At 36.0% G+C, this 27,145-nt stretch overlaps 1 protein-coding gene across 1 annotated transcript in view; it reads left to right on the top strand.

Annotated features, from left to right (window-relative positions):
- The first annotated feature begins 319 nt into the window (after positions 1-319).
- LOC135479664 (guanine nucleotide exchange factor DBS-like) overlaps positions 320-27,145 on the top strand; it is a 71,175-nt gene continuing 44,349 nt past the window's right edge. The window contains 10 exon segments of the mRNA XM_064759559.1: positions 320-662; positions 5,537-5,620; positions 6,053-6,167; positions 13,672-13,762; positions 15,153-15,263; positions 15,957-16,073; positions 16,902-17,161; positions 17,871-17,931; positions 17,933-17,986; positions 19,592-19,714. Of these exon segments, the coding sequence (XP_064615629.1) occupies positions 512-662; positions 5,537-5,620; positions 6,053-6,167; positions 13,672-13,762; positions 15,153-15,263; positions 15,957-16,073; positions 16,902-17,161; positions 17,871-17,931; positions 17,933-17,986; positions 19,592-19,714 (1,167 nt within the window). The 5' untranslated portion in view covers positions 320-511.

Below are 27,145 nucleotides of genomic sequence, written 5' to 3'. Positions count from 1 at the left end.
GTTTCCCCTACAGTCAAGTAAATTATCACAGTTTCTGTAAAATCAATATGCATAGGCCTATGTACATATCATACCAGTTCACTGAAACAATTAAAAATTGTTTGTCTGAGAAAGTAGCATGCTTTAAAGATATTTTCAAGCCAGTAAAAAAACTGTAAAAGGTATAACTTTTCATTAAAAAATGTATATCTACATAATGATAAAAATTATATTGCATGAAAATGTCAAGGTTTGGCAAACATTTGTTTTTTTAAGGTATTGAAATATCCTAATTTAACAGTAATGATTATTGAAGAAATATGTTATGATGTAAACAGTTGACAGATCCAATGTTACAGAATTAGGGAATTAGCAAGTGTCTGGTTTGACATGTGGAAGGAACAGCAAAAGACTCTATGTGTTGATACCTTTGAGTATAACTTTGTGTACATGTACTGTATATGAGTACATGAGACCTCTGAGGACAGTACCCGCACCTGGTTTTTGCGTATGAAGTACTGGTACATGTGACATGATGCGATCACCATCGTATGAACATATCAGTGGGTCCAAAGGGTTTCAATTTCCAGTCGTCAGTAAATGTGATGCGTCAAAAGCAAATGAAGGGAAGACATTGAAACTGCCTGTTCGTCTTCGGGAAGATCTTTATTTGGACGTGGCCGGTAAGACAATCAGGGCAATACTTTTATATTATAATTCGTATAGATTACGTTTATAGACTATACCAGCCATATACATGTATATACACTGCGCTTTTTCATTTTGTTAGGAGGCTGGTATATTGCATGTGAAGTCCTTCTCCGTGTTCACTGAATTATTAGTGATGAAATTTTATTGACCATGAAAAGTTAGTGAGTTTATTAATCATCCTGCTAAATCGAATAAGCTCATTCCTGATAGAATTAGTATAGATTTTAGCAGCAGTATCTGCGTAAATCTGCTGTAGCATTGCTGACATGTTTGCGCGGCTGCTGCATAAGTTGTCAGTACTGTTAACTATGAGATGTGTATTGTACTTGTAGATTTATAGGCCTACTGAGTATACATATACGTGCGTAAATATACAGCTTTCTAAATCCATGGTGTGAATCCAAGACTATATTCTGCTATTAATTGGCATAAGCTTGGACTTATTGCCTTTCAACACACCTACAATCTTATTTATTTATTTATTTATTTGGTTGGTGTTTTTCGTCAAGCTTAAGAATAACATGCAGTATATGCAAGACATACATTTATGTACATGTACGTTGTACACACACACATATATATATATACACATATGTATATATATATACATACATATATATATAAAGAGGGGGGCCCTCCGTGGGTCAGTTTGTTAGCGTGGTAGCATAGCGTAATGACCCAGGAGTCTCTCACAATTGCAGTCGCTGTGAGTTCAAGTCCAGTTCATGCTGGCTTCCTCTCCGGTCCTACGTGGGAAGGTATGTCAGCAACCTGCAGATGGTCGTGGCTTTCCCCCGGGCTCTGCCCAGTTTCCACCCACCATAATGCTGGCCGCCATCGTATGAGTGAAATATTCGTGAGCATGGCGTAAAACACCAATCAAATAAATAAATAAATATAAAGAGAGAGAGAGCGAGAGAGAGAGGGAGATATGTAATTGACTGCATAATTTAGATTAAGACCTGAGTAATGTACAGATATGTTGATGAAGTTATAAGCCTCTCACAGGAAAAATGTGCATGTTAAATTAATCCATTAGTTGTGCATACAATTAACATGGAGAAACAATCAGTTCACTGTATGTTTGCTTCTTTTGGCTATAGCCTTGTGAGAGGTTTACAGTAAATACGTATGTACACATGTTAACACTTCCAATTGTATTGCTGGTTCATTTAATGTCCCATTATTTTGTGCTACGTAGCACAAATGCTACTCTATACCTTGTTGTTATGGTAACTGCTATCAAGGTAATTTTCTCTCCTAAAGGAAGACAGCTCTTTGCCTTAATGACAACATAGTCGTCTTCTTTGCATACAAGAATGGCCTCGCTCTGAGATGAGTGGTTATACATGTGCTTGTATAATACTGAATCTGAAAACTGTTTAAATACATATCATGCATTTTGTGTACGCGGGAGCATGCTGTGGCAGAGTGCTTAAAGTCTTCAGTGAGGGAACATAAAGTGCGGATTCAAATCCAAGCTTGGGAGGGGAATTTCTAGATACCAGTGATCTCACTGTTTGTCATGTATGTGGGGCCTTGGTAACAGTATTAGGTGGTCCATGCTCTTCTGACAAGTATTTCTTCCACCAGTGTTAACAAGCCAGTTCATTCCGAGTTAAGCTTTAACACCGATCACATCATGTACATGTAGGCAAAAGATCGATTCGTGTATAAACTATTTACTTATTTAGAGCACATGGTCAGATTCATGACTCAAATATAATTGTATAAGTCTCTCAAAATAAATTTGCGGGGACATTGACATACATCTACTATTGTATGCCACTGCTGTGTGTTGTTGTATGCACGTGTCCCCTGTCAGAGGCCACATAAGCCACCCATATGCTTCATAGGCCTACATTTACATGTATTTGGTATGTTGTCTTAGCTGTGTATAGTGCTACTGACTCATTGTATGTAGATATACAAAAATCTATAGAAATGTTTAACTGTACTGGCATGGCAAAATTCCCAGTGACCTAAGCTTGGACTACAATACACAATGACATGCACCTCAACCTTTTTGGCATATGAAAGTCCAACTTTCAGAGCAATTTCTGCACATTTTTAATTTAATTTTGGAGACGAAACTACACAGGTTGGATTTGCCAGTTTCAGGGCTTCACAAAAAGTATAATTTTATCGGTTAACACAGAATTATGCCTTCAGAATATGCTTGAATAAACAACTGGCGAGCATGTCAAAAGGTTGAAGAATTACAGTACAGGTTTTTCCACCAGACTATGTTGATGGCTGGCACACCCATATTTAATTTCACGTCCATGCACCAGTACAGTATTCTTTTTTGTTTATTTCCTGACATATCTATAAAAAGCAGATACGTCTTTCTACATGGTTACCTGTACGTGATAGGACTCATCCCTCAGTAACGTGCCCTTATCACACAACCTGCATACACGTCTATATTAATTATAACATATCCTTAAGCATAATAATCTAGTACTAAAGACAAGGACCGGTAAGATATATTTTGATATCCACACTTACGATAGCGAGTCTCAGTGGTGGTAGAAAAAAATGAACATTAAATTCACATGCTGTTCCATTATATTAAAGCCTGAGTGATAAAAAGAGCGAGAGAGGGGGGAATTAAATGGAGCATATCTGTTGCCTTTTTCCCCTGTTTAGCATGGTTTAGAACATGCATATTTGTCTTTGGCTTGTTGAGACCCATGTCTGGCTTGTACACATTTGCTTCATTGTTCATGTGATGGAATTGATTAATGAAAGAAATTAATTTGGTTTTGCTGATTGAGCTGAAGTTTATATTTTTCAACTTACACAAGTATATGTATATACCGATACAGATGCATGATAAATAGATGCATCAAGGGATTAATTAAAACAGGATGACTGAAACTATTTCACATGTTATGAATAATTATGTTATTGATACAGTTCTTGTCTTTGATGACTACACTAGGGCACGAAATGAGGAATAGTTGTAAAACATTAGGTTTGCATGACAATACTGTAGCATAAATATTATAAGCTACGCAACTTAAATTTAAATATATGTGTATACTTCATGCACAATGACACGTACCAGTAATGAATATCTGTTTCATGTATTTGTACAGTAACATCATGTACACTGTATTCCCAGTTAACTATATACTGGTTATGGGACATACATTAATCATGAAAATTGGTACCAGTTCTTGTGCACTGCAGCCATCAGCCATGTCAGCTGTTGTGGAGCCCTAATTCTGTGTAGCAATTTGGCCATCACACTTCTGTTCCACACATATTTATCTGATATTCGTTAGTACATGTATATCAAATCTGACATCTACCACGAACATATAGACCTAGATTCTGTATTGATTTTTTTTTACCCTCGGCTCTCCGAGGACAATCCAGGATGATCTCCCTTAGCGGAGTGCCTTATATTCACATAGATTCACCAGGCGATTATATAAAGACCGGCTGTTTGGATAGAGTCTCGTGGGATAGAGAATTCTGCGAGCTTTCTGCCAAAACCATAGACTGACTTTCATGCTATGCTTTAGTATTGGTTATGTTCCAGGATTTACCTCGGGGATGTGGGACAGTTGTAAATTAATTCATAATTGTTGGCAATCAAGGGGTGTTATGATGTGGTATTTGTATGATGTGGACTCGATTCTACGTTGATTTATGGTTCACTGACACATGGGAGATCTCTAGTATACATGCACATATCAGCTTGGTGTACCAGTTATTGCGGCAGTATGGGGAACAATAAGCAAGCTTTAATTATTTCTATATGTTTGCATGTTGATACGGTTTACTACCATTCTGTAAAATGTACAATGACTATTGGCCAACTACGGAGTTCTGATGGTTCAATCAAGTCAGAATTTCTAATATTGCCCCATCTGTAACTTTTATGATAAATGTATCTATTTACTATGTTATAGGTGCATGATTAGATATATCAAGAAGTCATCTGTGGAATTGTCTGTAAAATAAATTTTGAGTTTTAACGCTTTACCTTTGCTGTATTACATGTATAATGAAGGTATTGTGAAAATCCATAAAAGGTGACAGGTGTGTTGAAAACGAATAACATCATAAACTTCCAAGATGAAAATTTTGTCCTTGCATCTGAACGGCATTGTTGTAGCAGTATATTTGTTTATTTATTTATTTGATTGACCCGAAAATCTTTCAACCATTATACAGTATACATTATAGATTAAAAACAGCCATGAGGAAGAAGTTCTGACTAACCAGGAACACCAATAAAATGACCAAATTAATATTGGTAGTGAAATTAAACCATTTAGTGAAGTTAAACCATACTTAAATTTACAAACATGGAAAATATTTGTTCGACAGATTGAATAGAATGTGTACCGGAATATCATTGATATAAATTTTTTTGTGCTACAAATAACTGGACAGATGCATTTATATACTTTTACTTGTTTATACAGTTATGATAGTGTTGGTAGATTACTGTACACTTCCTATTTATCTTAGAACTCCACTTTTGTGTGGGCAGTGGCCATACTTTCATTTAAAAACCAAAAAAGGACAGAAATGAAATACAGTACATTTGATGCACCAAGGTTTGTATGTACATGCACATTTACATGCAAAACAAATACAAGTACCTGCAACCTTATTATAGAATTGTTCATTGATGTTTACCCATAATATGACCCTTCATACACTCACCATTGATGTACATGTATGTTAACCATGTACATATTTACCATATATTTTGCATACTAGATTTGCGAATAATTTTAGCTTCATATTAAATTGGAGATTAACATGAAATACCCAGTACTGTGTGTATCTGTGGAATGAGAATGTGTTGTTTATGTTTCAGACAATGCCATGGGTGAGCAGGTTTGTCCGTATAAAGTCCTGGACGTAGCTCAGTTACTACAGGCCAGATACGCTTTCATCTCAGGTGAGATTAGTAATTAACAGCTTTTAGATTGATTAGTAAAATACTTGCAGATTACTGAAGTTGTCCTGAAAATTTGCCCCCCCAAAAATTGCATTTTAAGGGCAAATTTATTTAATACCACAATTGTTGCTGCCTTGCTTGACACTCAGCAACTTAGAGGTTAGAACAAGGAAACAGCACTGTTTGGCCTGGTGTCAGAATAATGTGACTGGGTGGTTTGTCCTGTCTGGTGTCTTCAGCATGATACTTCAGTGACGGCAGTACTTTGGCGCATGCGCTCGCCTTGCCACAATCATGCCAGTCTGTCCATGATTTAATTGTCTTTTATTTGGCAGCTGGTAAAGACGAGGCCTATATATACTTACCTGCCTGTGTAGTGTACAGTTAATCAATCAATCACTCAATCAGTCATAGCTATGTATTCTCTTTCAGGTGGTAAAGACAAGAATGGTTGTCCTGTGCTAACGTTTCCAGACAACCCTCAGCTAGGGGAGGTGTCAGATGAGGATTATAAGAAAGTCATCACATATCTCGTGAATGTACCTGCGTAAGTGTTCAAACTTGAACAGATACATAAATGTGAAAGTTTTCTGAAACTAACATTCAGGAAAAATATCAGAATTTTGGTTACTTGTGTGTTCCTTGTAGATTTATCATTTGTGCAATTGTATAGCTTCTAGGTGATGATATAAATCTACGTACTGAGGTTGTGGTGGGGGGTGGGGGGTGTGAAGGTCAAGTTTTGGTCATTCACACTGGATTCCTCCCAGTAGCACTGTTGGTAGAGCGTATGCCTTGGGAGCTGTAGATCCAGGGTCAATCCTGGGTCGAGTCACACCTAAGACCTTAAAAGAGGAAGTGAATTCCTCGCTTGGCGTTCAGCATGAAGGGGGATAGTGCCACGACTGGTTGACCCGTATCAGCATAATGGCTCGGGCGGGGCAGCTTACTTGCCTTTGGTAAGGTGTCTCATGGAAGCAGCACTAGATAAAAGAGCGGTGGAAATCCATCCTGCAACAAGGAGGATCATTTCATGCACTTTAAGGATTCCTTTGTTGTCATAAGACTGAAAAATTGTTAAGTACGACATTAAACCCCAAGCACTCACTCACTCACTCACTCGATTCCTAGTTTTCCATCACTGCTTGCTCACCTCTTATATTTTATTTCATTACTGTGTTTTTTTAGCCAGAAATTGTCACAAAAGGTGGAATTATCATAAAAGATGGCTGTAATAATGATGATGAAAAATGAAAGTCTTCTTCCGCCTGGATCAATTTTTCAAAATATTTTGTCGGGAAACAAGTGTCATTGGCCTTAGGCTTTCACGAACACATGCCACTCTATTAGCCGTTTGTCTGTTTTAAAATCTAGGGTATTGAAACTGTCTTATCAATTTCTTTCACTTTAATATCTCCCATGATCTTTGACAGGTTTCTTATGTATGTGGCAGTAGTTCAATATTAAAATATCATATGAGTTAACCCAGCAAGCTGTTGTCCAATCTCTGTGTAACATTTGTAGAAATTCTTGTAATTTCTAAAGGAGAGCAGTATGACAGTGTACATATCTGTATACTTAGATGGGGTCTCTCGACAGTGTATACATTACATGATATTGCTAGACTTTCATGCATCACTACACTCTGTCTGTAAAATTGAAGTCCTATTTAGACCCCAACATTAGTTTTTTTTTGCAGCAGTTTTGGCATGGAGCAGCAGGATTTCATCACTTTAACGTTTCCTCGACTTTCAGTAAATTCCCAAAGGCTTGTACTGAACACCTGTTTCTGTCATGACTGGTCAAAACAGGATTGCTTAATTGACTACATGTATATTAGGAAGAGGTGTGAAACACCAATCAGATAAACAATATATTGAAAAGGAAAGTAGCTTTGTTTTTTTCACTACATGATCGAAGCTTAATTAAGTCAGTTTTGCAAAATGGAGGCCAGTGGGTTTTTTTTTTAGTTTTTTTTTCCAGTTTTCATTATTACAAGTCTCAGATATTGGTTATGTATTTGTAAGAAATTAGCAATTTTACCAAAACCAAAATTTTATGTATACATGCAAATTGATCCTTGATCTTGTCTTGAAAACATAATTATTGCGCATTAAACTTCATCTGATTTCAAATGTACACTAAACAGATTTTATTTGAAGGGGTCAAATCTGTACGTCCCTCAGATACAATCCAAATGCTTTAATCATAGTATCTTACTTTAGTGCAGTAATTTAATATCCTGGTAAGATTTTCTAAAGCGGTACTAAAAACGGACTCGAGTATTTATGTGGCTGATCGTGCGTAAGTGGTTTGATGTTGTGGTGAGTGTATCCCGACACTTACAAACAGGATTTATTTATAGTCTAAGTGAAGGAAATAAGGCCTATGTGTAGACATTTCTCGCGTCCCATTGAGGGAATTGCCATTCAGGTCAAGGCTTTAGTGTCGAGTGGCTTTATGTCTGTAGTATTTGTATGAAGTAATTGCTGGTTTTTTGTTTCCTCAAGCTTTTAATTTTGATTTGTTACTGGTAGAGTATATGGTGGAGATTTTATCGTGGCCTGAATCATGATTTATTACAAAAAGAAAGCAGTGATTGTCAGCTTTACAGGTGTTGAAAGCTCGTGTTTCACATATAGATTACAGCCTCCAATAACACTTGTTGTATATAAAGCAAGAGAACTATGTGTTAAAAATTCAGTGGAAATAGAACATCTTGTCGGTGACATTTCATTGGTCGATGGTTGAGCCCATGCAAACACTCAATCTCTGTAAATGTAGTAAGAAAATATGAACAGCTAAATCATGCTTTGCAGTCTTACTAGAATTAATTTTCCTTTGTGGTTTTTAAAACAAGAGTTTGTGTGGCTTTAATGTAATTTTCTACAAGGGCTTATGCTGTTTTAGTGTTGTAAGATTTCCAATAATGGGGAACCAACTAACACCAGGCAACGGAAATCTTTTGTGAATGTAAAAAGTTAGACCAAGATTGACAAGGACAACATAACATTGTATCGTTTTTGCCTCGATGCAATGTTGTCAATCCTTAGCACCAATGCGGTCACTGTGAGTTCAAGACCAGCTCATGCTGGCTTTCTCTCCGGCTGTAAGTAGGAAGGTCTGTCAGGAACCTGCGGATGGTCGTGGGTTTCCCTCAGGCTCTGCCTGGTTTCCACCCACCATAATGCTGGCCGCTGTCGTGGGAGTGAAATATTCTTGAGAACGGCGTAAAACACCAATCAAATAAATAAATAATCAATCCTTAGCTAACCTGTTTAGCATATACCATTGTTTTGGGGGAATAAAAAAAAAATCAAAATCAAAATCTAGTTCTAGGGCGATAGGACTTTCATAAATCATGAGTGCTATGTAGCAGTCCTGTATATTAATTGGTTGAGGGTGATGAGAAAAAATAGGGTATATGCTAAAGACAGTGACAGTAGAAACTGGGGCAATATATGGTTACATTGTAACATTGTACACATTTCACTACAAACAATTTCTCACATAACAATCCCTGTACATGTGGGTCCTTGTTGTAGACCTTCAGACTAGCATAACCTCGCTATTATCACAGGATCAAAAATATGCTGCTCCCCATTGTCTTTGTGATATAAATTATTTATCTAGTCAGGCAATGTACATGTGCAGGTAAGTTTATGATTCTCAGATAACTATAGATTCAATTAGTCTTTCGATGAAATTGAAGATTATATATAGTTTAAACAGGAAGGCATGTAAATTGTGTAAATATTTATGATATACGTAGTTTATTGTGGTTAGTTATTCAGATCAAACGGTAATTAATATATTGAATGTCTTAATGACAAATTATATTCATACTCGTATAATTATGGTATAATATACCATAAGTATAATTATACTTATAATTATGTAAGTAATGAAATCTGACCCAATTTATATGTGTACTTGTGTATAAACACCTGGTACAACATTGCCCTCCATTGCCCACAGACTATGGTACATGTACTATGCATATGGTGCATGTTAATTTCAGATAATTTGACCTTTCTAATGTTGAACCTTGAGGATAATTATGTATGTACGCAATACATGTAAAATCTACCATAGCTTGCAAAGCGCATGTCATTATGAAACTGGAATGGAAAATCATGATGTATTTGATCCATGTTCAACGTGGAGAAGAACTCGGACATGCATATGCCTATGCATATTAGATCACAGCTTCATAACCCATTCACTTCATTGAAATGTCGTGCATGGTCTTCCTGTATGTTAGTCATCTTTATTCAGTTATTATAATTATAACCTGCTAAAACTTTCTAATGATAAACTTCTGCGAATTAATTGAATATTATCCATTATAAAGATTAAACGGGATAATAATTGTCATTCAGTTAATGTCATTTCAACTGAACTTTTTTTTTGTTTACGCTATAGCCGACTCTATATGCACTTTCAGAAAATGCTACTGTTGAATTAAGATGTTATGAAGTCTGAGAATTGAGATGTGTCAATTTGTGGCACATGTGATTGACATATTTGGTGTAAGATTTGTTGGGATTGTTCCAAACTGAGTGACAGTTCAGAAAATGGTTTGCACTAAATTTTCGAGAACGTTTGGTTTCCTAACCTTCATGTAAATCATCTTCAGATGCTGAATTTTGGCGCCACAGCCTGCAAAGTTGTCACATGCACTTAATTAATACAAAAAATATGCATGTATGTCCCGATGATGAGGATAAAGAAATTGTCTCGTCTCTTTAAATGCCTTCATGTCTTTGTACTTCTATCTTCTTCACACAGCTGTCAGGTCTGTTCTGTGGTTTCATGCAGTAAAATGAAAAATGATGCTTGTACCTTCAGCATTGGTAAAGCAACTGATGACATGCTTACAAACTTGTTGAATTTTAAATACTCAGCCAGTACAACTGCATGTATAATTTTGATAACAAAAAACACACTCTGTACGGTCAATGGCAAGCTGATTAAAATGTTTGATGACATATCTTAAAGTTTTTAAGATAGTACATGTAGCTTACTAAAAGCTGTACATATGATATATGTTCATGTGTTGTGCAAATGTGGTGGAATATGAGTGTCATTTAAAACCCTGCACTGAATATTTACACATGTAAAGAGATCTTTACAAGTTGCACCTGCATATCTTACAGTTACACATTTAAAAATGGCAGGCGATAATAAGGATAAATGATGATAAGGATAAATGATGATAAGGGTAAATGATACAGATTTATGATTTACATTATAATGTATACAATGATGCAACCTTGTCGTTGTGGTTTATATAGAGCAGAACAAATTGCCAGATAACTTTTCCAGGTGATATCACCTGAACAATTTGCCAGATAAGTTTTCCAGGTGATATCATGTGGACTTATTAAAAAAAATGACAAAAAGACAGAAAACCTGTTCTGAATCCTGGATTCTCTGGTATCCTTTATTGGAGGCTCAGTCAGGAGGATCGGTCTGCTAATGCTCACTGATAACATTGTTGTACAATATATGTACAGTGTACTTTCTGTTTTTAACCACACATACAGTATGTGTGCCCAAGTTTTGAAGAGTACACCAAGAGTTTTCCATACTTTCAATCTTTTATTTCAATATTTATCTTCAGGTACCTGAGGTAATATGCCTTAACTTTTCTATTTCTGGAAAATTTGTTTGATGATAAGGAAAGAAAACACAAAAACAGAGCTGTTTTTTACTGCATACTGTATCTCTTTGGCTTCTTAAGAAAATCATTGGTGACATATTTCAAAGAGAACCAAAATGAAGTTACTCCTTTTAAATCAATTGAAAATGAAGAATATTACAATTACAGCAGCCCTGTTTTACACATGTGTATATATAAATATATATATATATATATATATATATATATATATATATATATATATACACACACACACTTACATGTAGTGATTTATATTTGTTGTCGGAAAGATTAACTTTATCAATGTATTTGTAAGCCTGTTATGTGGATTATCTCCCCTTGGCTCAAGTTTTTTAAATGGCCAGTGTGATATTCAGAGTGGCTGTTGCTATCGTTTATATAATTTTGACTGACATCAGCGATTGTTCAGTTGTATACGTGTACATGTACTCAACTGAATACATCAAACAAGTATCCAGAAAGAAATTTTTGAAGTGTGTAAAAAAGTTTGTTTCCAAGTGGAGAAGACCTTTACCTACATGTAACAAGCTTACTCCCATCGTTAATGTTTGATCGTTACTTTTGTGTTTTTTTTATATCGGGAATGAAGTTTATTTTTTTGGTAACTGAATTATTTATTTTGGGGAATGTTTGTTTATGTATTGCTGTTTTTTTTTTATTTTTATTTTATTTCACACTAACTTCTTTATTTGTCTGGTTAGCTAGGAATGAGTACATCTACATAATTTGATTAAAGTCTTGATTCAGATGTACTGTATGTGCAAGACATGTATAAGCTATACATTTATGTCTTGCATCAGTCTTCTTTGATACGTTGGAATGGATGGTGGCTTGCTTTTTGCATCATGGAGTTGGTAATTTTGTTAGTATGTAATAAACAAATGATGTGGAAAATGTTACGTACAAAAATGCAGTTGTAAAAGAAGCAAAGGGAGAAATATCTGCTATATATGAGCATCCAGCGTGGAAAGCATGTTTGTATTAAAGAGTGGTATTTACACTTAGCATATTCTATTATTTACATATGCAAAGTTGTGAGTTCCATCCTAAAACTAATGCTTTATTTTTTATGCAGAGGATTATTTTTTCCGCAACTGTCATGCTAATTATTTGAGTTAAGCGGTACAATGTACTGAAAAAAAAAAGAGCTACAAAAAATAAATAAAAAGCCAATAAAAATTTAATGGATAGTTTTGTAAATAATATGCATATGAAATTTATTAATAAATTAAAGGTAAAGAATCAGTTGTAAATCATAGATGCAAAATCATATTCAGTTTTAGCTTCAGCTTTGGAGGCGTGGTCTTTGATTGCCATTGTTTCAGTTCTGGGTTATGGTGATATTATTAAATAATTATTCATATCTACTGTCAGGGCCAAATGCAGAAACATTTTCATTCCTCTTACAGGCTCCCAAATTATAGCATACTCTAAAAAATCCGGAAGGATGATAAATTTAACTCAGATGTTTTTTAAAACTCCTCATATTTATGTATTCAGATTCTTCAACCTTTTCGCATGTTTGCAATGTGTCTACTTTCGCATATGCTGGAAGCATTATTCTGTGCAGACTGACAAAAGTATATTTTTTGTGAAGACTTGAGATTGGCCAATCCAACCAATGTAGTTTTGTCTACGAAATATAATTATAAATGTTCATAAAGTGCGCTGAAAGTTGGTCTTTCATATGTGAAAGGTTGAGGAATTAGGGTACCCTGACGGTGCAAAGTAATATTCACATATGATATATATTATATACCATTTCACAAGTAATATGGTATATAACTTAAGGTTTATACATGTCTGAAAATATTTTAGCCCAAATGTTTTTTTTGGGGGCACCCAAAATGAACTTAAAGGGTGCCCAAAGTGAAAAGCTGTCAGTATTGGCCCTGACAGTGGTCGAAGTCCCGAATGAAATTTAAGTGTTTTATTAATGCAAAAACATTTAACAGTAAAGGTATCTGTAGTGTTGTAGACTGATCTCCACATAAACAATAAACGACATTCTATGTTACTATGGTGATCGATTTCATGTTTTTTAAATTTAAACGGCTGGGGCTAAATTATAGTCACGGATACAATTAATGAATCTTAAAATTAATAAGTCTCTTGTCAGACCATGTATAGACACACATGTCAAACTGAGCTGGAACAAACCAGCATCGGAAATATATTTATTTATTTATTTATTTGATTGTTGTTTTACGCCGCACTCAAGAATCTGCAAATGTCAAAGTAATCTGTAATGTTTCAACTACAGAGGAGCAAATGCAAAATAAGATAAAAAGACAAAAAAATAAAAAAAATATAGTTAAAAAAAGTCATCCTGATTTCTTGTAATTTATGGTGGATGAATTTTCAGATTGTTTGATGCCGATCTTGGATTTGCCATTGTTATCGATCGACGGAAAGAAGGATGGGGGTCCGTCAAAACAGTCCTACACAAGATTTCTGTAAGTTTGTGGTCAAGACCAGGAAATAGGGGTTGATTTTGCTTCTTAATGGTATTTCTTGGAACAATATTGAATTTGATAAGACTGACTTTGCATAGTTACATCTATGTTTAAGTGTTACAAGTACATGTAAATATGGAGCAAATTCTTTGTTCATGACATACTGACAAAGGCATGTATGTAATTAGTGGATTAGATAAGAAGAAATCCACTCAGACTAATTAAAGTGCATGTCAAGAGTGGTTGAGTCAAGATTGTCTTTATTGACATTGTTGTTAATTGACTAACATGTAATTACTTAATGGTTTAAACCAGGTGTTTTTGGCACGTTTCGGGAATTTTCTTAATCTACTTTTGACAAAGTCACTTAAAATGAACCACACTGTGTACAGCACTGTAAAGAGAGCTGATTTTCCCATGAACTTTTTGGCTGTTCTTTGAACCGTTGACACCTAGCAGTCAATAAAAAATTGGTTTCCCTATCTTGGGTGCTGCAGTTTGATGTTTGACGTAATGCTGTAATTCTTCAACCTTTTTGCATATTTGCATGGTGTTCCTACAAGAATATTTTGAAGCCGTTATTCTATGTAGACTGATAAAATTCTACTTTTTGTACAGCCCTGAAAGTGGCCAAATCCAACCAAAGGAGTTATGCCTCCAAAATCAAATAACGAATCTGCATAAATTGCACTGAATCTTGCTTTTTCACAGGCGAAAAGGTTGAGGATTTAGGGTACTTAGTTTGCTTTATGTGTAGTTTAACAATTGTAAAAAGTGATGATTGCACCAATAATACGATATTGTAGCACTTAATTGCATGACTGCTATTAAAAAGATAATCGCAAGCTTTATATTAAAACCATAGCCTTAAAATACAAAACTTTTTTCTGAAAAATGACATTGTCTGTTGTGGACTGCTGATGTGGTGACATGATTTATGAGAAAAATTGTATTGATTTAGGAAGCCTTGGTATAATCCTGGTGATTCAATTGCATATGTGTTTGTCTCTTCAAAAATATCCTGAGCTAGTAAATACGGCCTCGGGATCAGGAAGCTATCTTAGAAACTTAAGTCGTAGTTACAAGTCACTTTAAAATCGTTATTTCTCAAGTAACAAGGTCAAAATATTGCTTGACAGTGTAAATTCTGGGTAAGTTATTGTAAAAGAAATTTCAGCTAAAATAATGGAAAGGAACATACCAAGTTTAATGATTGAAATTTTGACTTACATTCAAGATTGCTTTGTGATCTTGGGACCATTCCTATTGGCTGATCGAACACTATGAAGCATATTTGCTACTGGTACTTTCAAATGTCGAAATACATATACATAGTTCAACTCAACTTTCATTGAATTATTGTTCATCCACACTCTTCCCTTTGTTTCAGACATTTTTTCCCGGCAAAATACAAACTGTGTTTGTCCTCAAACCTACAGGATTTCTGGCAAGAGCATTTTCTGACTGGAGGTCAAAGTTCAAGGATGGTTTTGAGTTTAAGGTACATATATTAAAATGATGAACAAGTTTGTATGCCGTGTCTCACCAGTGTGCTGGCAGTGAGCTCAAGCCCAGCTCATACTGGTTCCCTCTCAGGCCATATGTGGGATGGTGGTTTCCTCTCACCATAATGCTGGCAACCCTTTGAAATATTGAAATATTCTTGAGTATAGCGTAAAACACCAATCAAATAAATAAATAAATGAAATAAAGTTTGTATGGCACAGTAATTGTGAGATCAGTATGTCTTATATGACAATAGAGAATGTACCTGTCCTACGCTGAGACAGTACAACGCTCTCTGTTTTTGACACGGTTCTTCTGGTGCACATCTATATGCATAACTATACATATATATTTATGCACCCATTTTAAAATAAGACACAACCTTCTGCTTTATTTTTAGATGGCAGTCCAATCATTTTGGCATGCATGGTCATCTTGCTTTCCAGACAATAAGTTATTCCTCTGAAAAATCATGTACATATATATCCAGAGGAATAGGCTTTCCGATGTTCCGTTATCACTCCGTGTTCTCTTATTCTACATTGTGCTTGGAGTGAACATTTCTCGTTTGATGGATGACTTATTTCATGCTTAACATAGAGAGAATAAAATTAAAACTATAATTACAAGAATTAAAGGTATGCCTGAGTTCACTCAGTTAATCAACCAATCATATCCCACTGTCCAGGTTGTTGTGTGTGCCACCCCAGAAGAACTTCATGAGTACATTGACCCAGGTCAGCTAACACTGGACGTAGGCGGAGATATCATCTACGATCACAACGAATGGATCCAGGATCGATCAGTAAGCGGAAAACGTTCTTTCAGCAGGTGTAGACATTTAAGCACCTCGTCCTGGGTTTAATAATCTGTACCTGAATTAGTGTATGATAATGCTGGTTTGATAAGGAAAATTACCAAGCATTTAGTAGTTTCGTAAGTCATTGAATTTATTTCATCATAAGTGACCTAACCTCAGGATGAGCTTACCTCAAGGTTGATAATATAAGTTATACCAGGGTGTTGTTTGGGTGTACGGCGTGGTGTTTCGTTCCGAGGATGAAAATTTTCACTCGCCCTTTGGGCTGTGATCTCCTTGATGTAATGCGAGGTTGTATGCCAACACAATACACTGTTGTAACAAATTTCTCATCATGAAGAGCATTTGTGACAAGTTGTCCTTCAGCCAACGCACGTTGTTGTGTGGATATTTTTACTGGTCAGGATTGATAAATTATTTATTTATTTGACTGATGTTTTAGGCCGTACTCAAGAATATTTCACTCATGTGACAGTGGCCAGCATTATGGTGGGAGGAAACCGGGCAGAGCCTGGGGGAAACCCACAACCATCTGCAGTTTGCTGCCAGACCTTCCCCCGTACGGCTGGAGAGGAAGCCAGCATGAGCTGGACTTGAACTCAAAGCGACTGCGGTCAGGATTAATATGTAACTGTTTAAATAAAGTACATGTTACATGCTTACAAGTATTTGTTTGCTTAAACTTTGTGCCTTGTGATAGTATAAAACATTATATTTATTTGTTTAAAACAGACATCAATATTATTTTTTATATCAAATTTACACTTTCAGTGTGTAACACTTTATGTGGACAACAGCATTTACATTTTTCAGGCTATTGAAAAATTTGAATCAAACACGTCCAAAATCGCCCAAGTGCTACATAAGCTGTCAACTCGCTATGAGGAGATGGAACTGCCAAACAACGTGGAGGGAACAGAAGCCCTGATGAAGGACACCTTCCTGGAACGGAAAGAAATGCTGGAAGATTTGACAAGTGCTACCCATCATGGAGGAACCATTCTGGCCTGCGTCAAGGGAGACAACCCACATACCCCTCTGGTCAAAGTTGTCCATGTAGTGGCCTTAGAAAGGTAGCCTACTGCAGATACATGCACTGTCTTTAGACCAGAAATTTATGACATGACTAATTTGATATTTTTTAAAACTTTCTGAAGACCCTTATTGCTCAATTTAAAAATAATGTGTGCCTCAAATGAAAAGTAACAGAAGTTGCTGTCCAGAAATACTTATTTAGAAATATCATTTTTACGTTTTTCCTCACCAAGAATTTCCACAAAAATCAGTTACCTTTTAAGTTTTGGTTTGAAACCATACTGTTGTTGCGTACAGTTTTGCACGACAATTTGATTGGCACTGGCATGTTGCTTTGCTTATGTTCACTTCAAATATTCAGCTGTACAGTGTAATATCTACTCATTTTTGTATGGAGAGTGGTGGATGTATTCGTTTGTTTAATGTTTTGGAAATCTAGTAAATGTGCAACACATAAAATATGGTTTAATTATGTAATGTAGTTGTTGATTTGTAGAGGCACTTAATGCATAATGTGTAGAAAATATGTGCAGGGCTCAAAGGATGGACATCAAGCTGTGTTCATGCAGTGTGACGTTATGTTTTGCTCAAACAAGGGGCATAATCAGGGGAAATTCTCTGTTTAGAGCTGTCTGCCTTTGTATGCTCTGTCTCTTCCACTGTTTGGTCACCCTTTTCCCTGATGTCTTTTTGTCGCCTGTTTATGTTCATGATGATGAAAATTTATCATTATTTTCCTATATCCAGGTTATTGGTGCAATTAGAAGAAACGCAGAAATCTTTTGACACATTTTGGAATCAGCATGAGCAAAAAACTCCGCCAGTGCCTGCAGCAGAGAAAGTTCGAAGAGAAGTTTAAACTGGTGAGTCTTTTATTATGGTGCAGGGTTGAACAGCCATTATGGAGGCTTGCCCATTTTAACTTGTGGGTATTTGTGCAAATGTAGACATTTTTCCCAGGTTTATGGGATATGTCTTGTGCCCTTTGCATTACAGAGTTAAGGCATCTTGACAGTTTGTACAACTCATAGCTGTCAATATCGTGCACATATCTGCAGTTAGTGACATCGGAGGGGAATCACTGGGCGAGACAGTTCAGGTGTTTTCCTGTTGTGACCATCAGGCCCTTAACCATGACTGAATTCAGTTGTTGTGAATTTTGGTTCAGGTGCAGCTTAATGTTATGAGATTTGCCAGGTACACAGGCTACACTTAGCTTGCTGAAGCTGTTTTCCTGGGACCAGTGAGATTTGCCAGGTACACAGGCTACACTTAGCTTGCTGAAGCTATTTTGCCTGAGACCGGTGAAATTTGCCAGGTACACAAGCTACACATAGCTTGCTGCAGCTGTTTGGCCTGGGACCAGTGAGATTTGCCAGGTTCACAGGCTACATATAGCTTCTTGAATCTATTTGCCTGGGACCAGTGAGATTTGCCAGGTACACGAGCTACTCGTAGCTTGTTGCAGCCATTGGTCTGGGACCAGTGAGATTTGCCAGGTACACGAGGTACATGTAGCTTGCTGCAACTATTTTGCCTGGGACCAGTGAGATTTGCCAGGTACACGAACTACATGTAGCTTGCTGCAGCTATTTGCCTGGGACCAGTGAGATTTGCCAGGTACACAGGCTTCATGTAGCTTGCTGCAGCTATTTTGCCTGGGACCAGTGAGATTTGCCAGGTACACAGGCTACATGTAGCTTGCTGCAGCTATTTGCCTGGGACCAGTGAGATTTCCCATTTACACAGGCTACATGTAGCTTGCTGCAGCTATTTGCCTGGGACCAGTGAGATTTGCCAGGTACACGAGCTACATGTAATTTGCTGCAGCTATTTGCCTGGGACCAGTGAGATTTGCCAGGTACACGAGCTACATGTAGCTTGCTGCAGCTATTTGCCTGGGACCAGTGAGATTTGCCAGGTACACAGGCTACATGTAGCTTGCTGCAGCTATTTGCCTGGGACCAGTGAGATTTGCCAGGTACACGGGCTACATGTAGCTTGCTGCAGCTATTTTGCCTGGGACCAGTGAGAAGGCTTGTTCAAATCCATTTCCCTCTGTTTTGACCAGTCAGATTTGCCAGGTACATGAGCTACATGTAGCTTGCTGCATCTATTTTGCCTGAGACCAGTGAGATTTGCCAGGTACATGAGCTACACATAGCTTGCTGCAGTTATTTGCCTGGGACCAGTGAGATTTGCCAGGTACACAGGCCACACATGGCTTGCTGCAGCTATTTTGCCTGGGACCAGCGAGAAGGCTTGTTCAAATCCATTTCCCTCTGTTTCGACTGAGGGCACTGGTTGCCATCACTCATGAATTAAGCCTCACCACTTATACGTGAACAATTCGTAAGTATTGCATTAAAGATTCAGATGAGTAAACATAAGAAACATTTATCCTGAAGCAAATCAGTAGGTTCTGAATGGTTTGTGATTGTAAGCTGAACTTTCTCCTCGACTTTCAGCTGCAGTACTCAGTGGAGCGTCATGTGGAGTGGTTAGAAACCAGGGTGTCGGAGACAGGTGAGACATTACAAGGTGTGTCCACTCTTATAGAACAGCTGGACAAGTTTGAGGAGGAGTCCAAGGTAAGCAGATTTGCATTTCCAAGAAATAAAAAAGGCTGAATGTTGCCATGGTGATGGGGATGTGAGAAAATGTGTATACATGTATGAATATTTATGTAAGATCAAACATAGTTGAGAATTTCAAAATTCGACATCTGCATGTCGAAGAGGCTGCAAATTCCACGGGTTTGAAGCATATGATGGCATTTGTAGCTAATTAACTTTGAGTACCATTGTCCTTTTTTTTCAGTGGTAATTGTAAGAATCTAGTCAAGACCAGGTATGAGTTATGAAAATTTTTGAAAGCCATCATCTGTTTACAGGTACATATTGACAAAGTAAATTGATTGTTTATAGGCCTACATGTAAGAGTTCAACTATCCTGAAAATTAATATGCTCTAAAAATTGTCAGAAAGAACGTGTTCGGATAGATAAGAAACAGTTGAAAGCAAAGGTTTCAAGGATGATGTAGGCCTACATCCAAATGCAAATTTTCATGTTAGATTTATTTGATTGTCATGTCCATTTACCTACAACAGCATAGGGTGTGCTATACACATTTGCAGTAAATATTTATATCAGATGTACACTGCTTGCGTTAATACTGAGTTCTGCACTGGAGCAGCAGTAATATATGTGAATGTTTATACATTTATTTGCCTTATATTACTGATCTGCTGCACCCATGTCGTGGGAAAGTAAAAATTACTTTTCACACAGTAGGAGACTCCAGAAAATCTCATTTAACATCACAATCAGGCATTGACTAGCTCCTTTGCCTGGTCATGCTGGTTTGGTATTCTGGTCAACTGTACAAATCTGGGTCAAGTTTAGTTTTTGCCATACACAAAGTCGTAAAATCCCATTAAACCTTTTGATGTAGGCGAGTTAATGTGAAGAATAAAACAGACTTAATTTTGATCTTCACATACATGTGGCTGGGTTAAGGGTATTGTAGCCTGCGGCCATGACGGAGCTAAAAGTCTGGGACTGTTAAACCACGTCCTTCTTGACTACAACTGAGTAGTCTGGCCATTGTCAGTTCTTCATTACTCGCTGTGCACTGATAAACATATGGTCAGTATATAAAATGTAGGTATACATATATTATAATATGCATGAATTGTGGTGAAAATGGTAAGGAAATCCTTCACACATTTTGTGGCCTGAAGCATCATGTCACACTCATCTCTATCATCAGTATGATGACTGCAGTGTAGGCACAGATAATCAATTATCTCTTCATTAACACAAAGACTATTGTAAACTAAACAAAGCTCTGCAGGTATTAATCAAAATGATTTGGATAAAAGGAGATAAGAAAGGAAATACTTTCATGCATTGTCAGCTTCATCTTGCGAACAAATGGATTTTATGGAGCACCATGTCTTTGTGATTTACAGTATTTTTTTTTATCTCCTGTATTTGCATGAAATAAACATGTCGAATCATTTGTTTTCCCTGAAGATATATGCACGAAAGATAGATTTTGACCACCCATAAAGTTACGCAGGGAGTGGGCTATGCCTTTGTGGTTAGAGGCCTTTGCCTTTAAATTGCATTATGACACATGAGTTAGAGGTTCAAATCTGACCATGGGCACGTTCATGAATACACATACAAGTGATTGACATAATGTTCATGGATACAAGTACAAGTGATTGACATAATGTTCATGGATACACGTACAAGTGATTGACATAATGTTCATGGATACACCTACAAGTGATTGACATAATGTTCATGGATACACGTAAAAGTGATTGACATTATGTTCATGGATACACGTACAAGTGATTGACATAATGTTCATGAATACACGTACAAGTGATTGACATAATGTTCATGAATACACGTACAAGTGATTGACATAATGTTCACGAATACACGTACAAATGATTGACATAATGTTCATGGATACAGGTACAGATGATTGACATAATGTTCATGGATACACATACAGATGATTGATATAATGTTCATGGATACATGTACAGATGATTGACATAATGTTCATGAATACACATACAGATGATTGACATAATGTTCATGAATACACGTACAGATGATTGACATAATGTTCATGAATACACATACAGATGATTGACATAATGTTCATGGATACACGTACAGATGATTGACATAATGTTCATGAATACACATACAGATGATTGACATAATGTTCATGAATACACATACATATGATTGACATAATGTTCATGAATACACATACAGATGATTGACATAATGTTCATGGATACACGTACAGATGATTGACATAATGTTCATGAATACACGTACAGATGATTGACATAATGTTCATGAATACACGTACAGATGATTGACATAATGTTCATGGATACACGTACAGATGATTGACATAATGTTCATGGATACATGTACAGATGATTGACATAATGTTCATGGATACACATACAAGTGATTGACATAATGTTCATGGATACACGTACAAGTGATTGACATAATGTTCATGGATACACGTACAGATGATTGACATAATGTTGATGAATACACGTACAAGTGATTGACATAATGTTCATGGATACATGTACAAGTGATTGACATAATGTTCATGGATACAGGTATAGATGATTGACATAATGTTCATGGATACACGTACAGATGATTGACATAATGTTCATGGATACACGTACAGATGATTGACATAATGTTCATGGATACACGTACAGATGATTGACATAATGTTCATGGATACACATACAGATGATTGACATAATGTTCATGGATACACGTACAGATGATTGACATAATGTTCATGGATACACATACAAGTGATTGACATAATGTTCATGGATACACATACAAGTGATTGACATAATGTTCATGGATACACGTACAGATGATTGACATAATGTTCATGAATACACGTACAGATGATGGACATAATGTTCATGAATACACGTACAGATGATTGACATAATGTTCATGGATACACGTACAGATGATTGACATAATGTTCATGGATACACGTACAGATGATTGACATAATGTTGATCATTACACGTACAGATGATTGACATAATGTTCATGGATACACGTACAGATGATTAACATAATGTTCATGGATACACGTACAGATGATTGACATAATGTTCATGGATACACATACAGATGATTGACATAATGTTCATGGATACACATACAAGTGATTGACATAATGTTCATGGATACACATACAAGTGATTGACATAATGTTCATGAATACACGTACAGATGATGGACATAATGTTCATGAATACACGTACAGATGATTGACATAATGTTCATGGATACACATACAAGTGATTGACATAATGTTCATGGATACACATACAAGTGATTGACATAATGTTCATGAATACACGTACAGATGATGGACATAATGTTCATGAATACACGTACAGATGATTGACATAATGTTCATGGATACACATACAGATGATTGACATAATGTTCATGGATACACATACAAGTGATTGACATAATGTTCATGGATACACGTACAGATGATTGACATAATGTTCATGAATACACGTACAAGTGATTGACATAATGTTCATGAATACACGTACAGATGATTGACATAATGTTCATGAATACACATACAGATGATTGACATTATGTTCATGGATACACGTACAGATGATTGACATAATGTTGATCATTACACGTACAGATGATTGACATAATGTTCATGGATACACGTACAGATGATTAACATAATGTTCATGGATACACGTACAGATGATTGACATAATGTTCATGGATACACATACAGATGATTGACATAATGTTCATGGATACACGTACAGATGATTGACATAATGTTCATGGATACATGTACAGATGATTGACATAATGTTCATGGATACACATACAAGTGATTGACATAATGTTCATGGATACACGTACAAGTGATTGACATAATGTTCATGGATACACGTACAGATGATTGACATAATGTTGATGAATACACGTACAAGTGATTGACATAATGTTCATGGATACATGTACAAGTGATTGACATAATGTTCATGGATACAGGTATAGATGATTGACATAATGTTCATGGATACACGTACAGATGATTGACATAATGTTCATGGATACACGTACAGATGATTGACATAATGTTCATGGATACACGTACAGATGATTGACATAATGTTCATGGATACACATACAGATGATTGACATAATGTTCATGGATACACGTACAGATGATTGACATAATGTTCATGGATACACATACAAGTGATTGACATAATGTTCATGGATACACATACAAGTGATTGACATAATGTTCATGGATACACGTACAGATGATTGACATAATGTTCATGAATACACGTACAGATGATGGACATAATGTTCATGAATACACGTACAGATGATTGACATAATGTTCATGGATACACGTACAGATGATTGACATAATGTTCATGGATACACGTACAGATGATTGACATAATGTTGATCATTACACGTACAGATGATTGACATAATGTTCATGGATACACGTACAGATGATTAACATAATGTTCATGGATACACGTACAGATGATTGACATAATGTTCATGGATACACATACAGATGATTGACATAATGTTCATGGATACACATACAAGTGATTGACATAATGTTCATGGATACACATACAAGTGATTGACATAATGTTCATGAATACACGTACAGATGATGGACATAATGTTCATGAATACACGTACAGATGATTGACATAATGTTCATGGATACACATACAAGTGATTGACATAATGTTCATGGATACACATACAAGTGATTGACATAATGTTCATGAATACACGTACAGATGATGGACATAATGTTCATGAATACACGTACAGATGATTGACATAATGTTCATGGATACACATACAGATGATTGACATAATGTTCATGGATACACATACAAGTGATTGACATAATGTTCATGGATACACGTACAGATGATTGACATAATGTTCATGAATACACGTACAAGTGATTGACATAATGTTCATGAATACACGTACAGATGATTGACATAATGTTCATGAATACACATACAGATGATTGACATTATGTTCATGGATACACGTACAGATGATTGACATAATGTTGATCATTACACGTACAGATGATTGACATAATGTTCATGGATACACGTACAGATGATTAACATAATGTTCATGGATACACGTACAGATGATTGACATAATGTTCATGGATACACATACAGATGATTGACATAATGTTCATGGATACACGTACAAGTGATTGACATAATGTTCATGGATACATGTACAGATGATTGACATAATGCTCATGAATACACGTAGAGAATGGTGTTTAAGACAATGTGTGGGGTTTGTTTTTTTTTTGACAGTTTTGTTGTGACTGTATTTCACATAATTTTTGGGATGAAAAATCTGCACCTTTAGAAGCATATAAAAAATTAATCCAACCATACAAAGAGCTCTTAATGGTCTGATAAGGTGTATGAATCAGTCAAATCATGCTGAACCTCAGGTGAAATACAGTAATTCAGGTTCATTGGTCCTTTTGACATGTTTGGACGCCCTAGTACGAAATTGTTAAAGCTTGAGCAGTGACACATGCCTAGCCTTACACAAACTAGTACATCAGTAGAGTGTAAACGTATGTTCTTACTGCTTCAAAGCTGTTTAGAAGTCGTTTGTCCCACGTAGAAGACGTGTCGGCTGAATGTTCTGGTCTTGTTCTTATTCTCCATTCATGCTGAATGACTTAGATACAGTGGGGCTATGCATGTACCTGCATGACAATTGCTTTTAATTTAATGAGCTGAAATCAGCTGCTTACTACATGTATTATTAAAATTATTATTGTTATTATTATTATTTGTGCTCAGATAGTGGTCACCAGCTGTTTACAGAGCAATTTGTTTGCTACAATATAGCACGTACTGCAAGAAATTGTTTATTTCGTAAAAATGTAAACAAATAAAGTAACTAATGTTTGGAAAGCGTAAACAAGCCTAAAGTTTGAAACATTTTACCCTATGTAAAGGTTTATGAGTTGATAGTACATGTACTTGTATAAAACCAACTTTAATAGAGGTGAAAAATTACTTGTACTCTGCTCCAGTAGAATAAGTAATCTACCCATCAAGGAATATGCCATGTTTGTGATAAAGCGTGTTTGTGATAAAGTCTTAAATCATGGTAGAAATTTCATGTTCAAGTTGTAGCTATTTGTTTATACGCACCATGGTGTTTATGCGTAACCTGGTGTTTATACATACCGTGGTGTTTATACGTACCCTGGTGTTTATACATACTGTGGTGTTTATACATACTGTGGTGTTTATACATAACCTGGTGTTTAAACATACTGTGGTGTTTATACATACTGTGGCTTTTATATGTAACCTGGTGTTGATACATAACCTGGTGTTTATACGTAACCTGGTGTTTATACATGACTTGGTGTTCATACATACCGTGGTGTTTATACGTAACCTGGTGTTTATACATACCGTGGTGTTTATACGAAACCTGGTGTTCATACATACCGTGGTGTTTATACGTAACCTGGTGTTTATACATACCGTGGTGTTTATACGAAACCTGGTGCTCATACATACCGTGGTGTTTATACGTAACCTGGTGTTTATATATACTGTGGTGTTTATACGTGACTTGGTGTTCATACATACCGTGGTGTTTATACGTAACCTGGTGTTTATACATAACGTGGTGTTTATACATAACGTGGTGTATATACATAACCTGGTTTTTATATGAAGAACATGTAACAGTACCTACCGTAATTCTTCAACATTTTCACATGATTGCAAGGTGTTTATTTAAGCATATTCTGAAGGCATTTTTCTGTGTAGACTGTTAAAATTACTCTTTTTGTGAAGCCCTGAAACTGGCCAATCCAACCAATGTAGTTTCATCTCCAAAACCAACTCAGGAAGTTGTATAAATTGCACTTAAAGTTGCGTTTTCATATGCGAAATGCTTGAGGAAACAGGAAAAGTCTTCTTGTAATACTTGTCTCTGACAGATATTTATTATAACTTTATTCATTGGTGAAGTAAATAAACACAATAGTCGTGGACTCTCCGTGTGACAGAGAATTCCATTATATATTATGATTTAATTATTGATATTTAATTATTAAGTAGAAGTAGTAAGTGCCATTCCCTGGAGGCGTAATTCTCAAGGATGTTTGCATGAGTAAAAGTTTGAATGTGAACCCACATTCGTAATCTTCAACCCTGTGATATAAATAAACATTTATTGGTTATCATCGATACAATAAATAAAATATATTAAACATTATATAATTCCAAATTTTGCGTTTAGAATTCAGATGCCTGGCAAATAAACATACATGTATAACGATATAACTTTCTGCCAGTGTAAGCATGAAACGGATT

Source organism: Liolophura sinensis, chromosome 12 (assembly GCF_032854445.1).
Source record: "Liolophura sinensis isolate JHLJ2023 chromosome 12, CUHK_Ljap_v2, whole genome shotgun sequence".
Lineage (NCBI taxonomy): Eukaryota > Metazoa > Mollusca > Polyplacophora > Chitonida > Chitonidae > Liolophura > Liolophura sinensis.
This window is presented reverse-complemented; position numbering and strand designations above follow the sequence as displayed.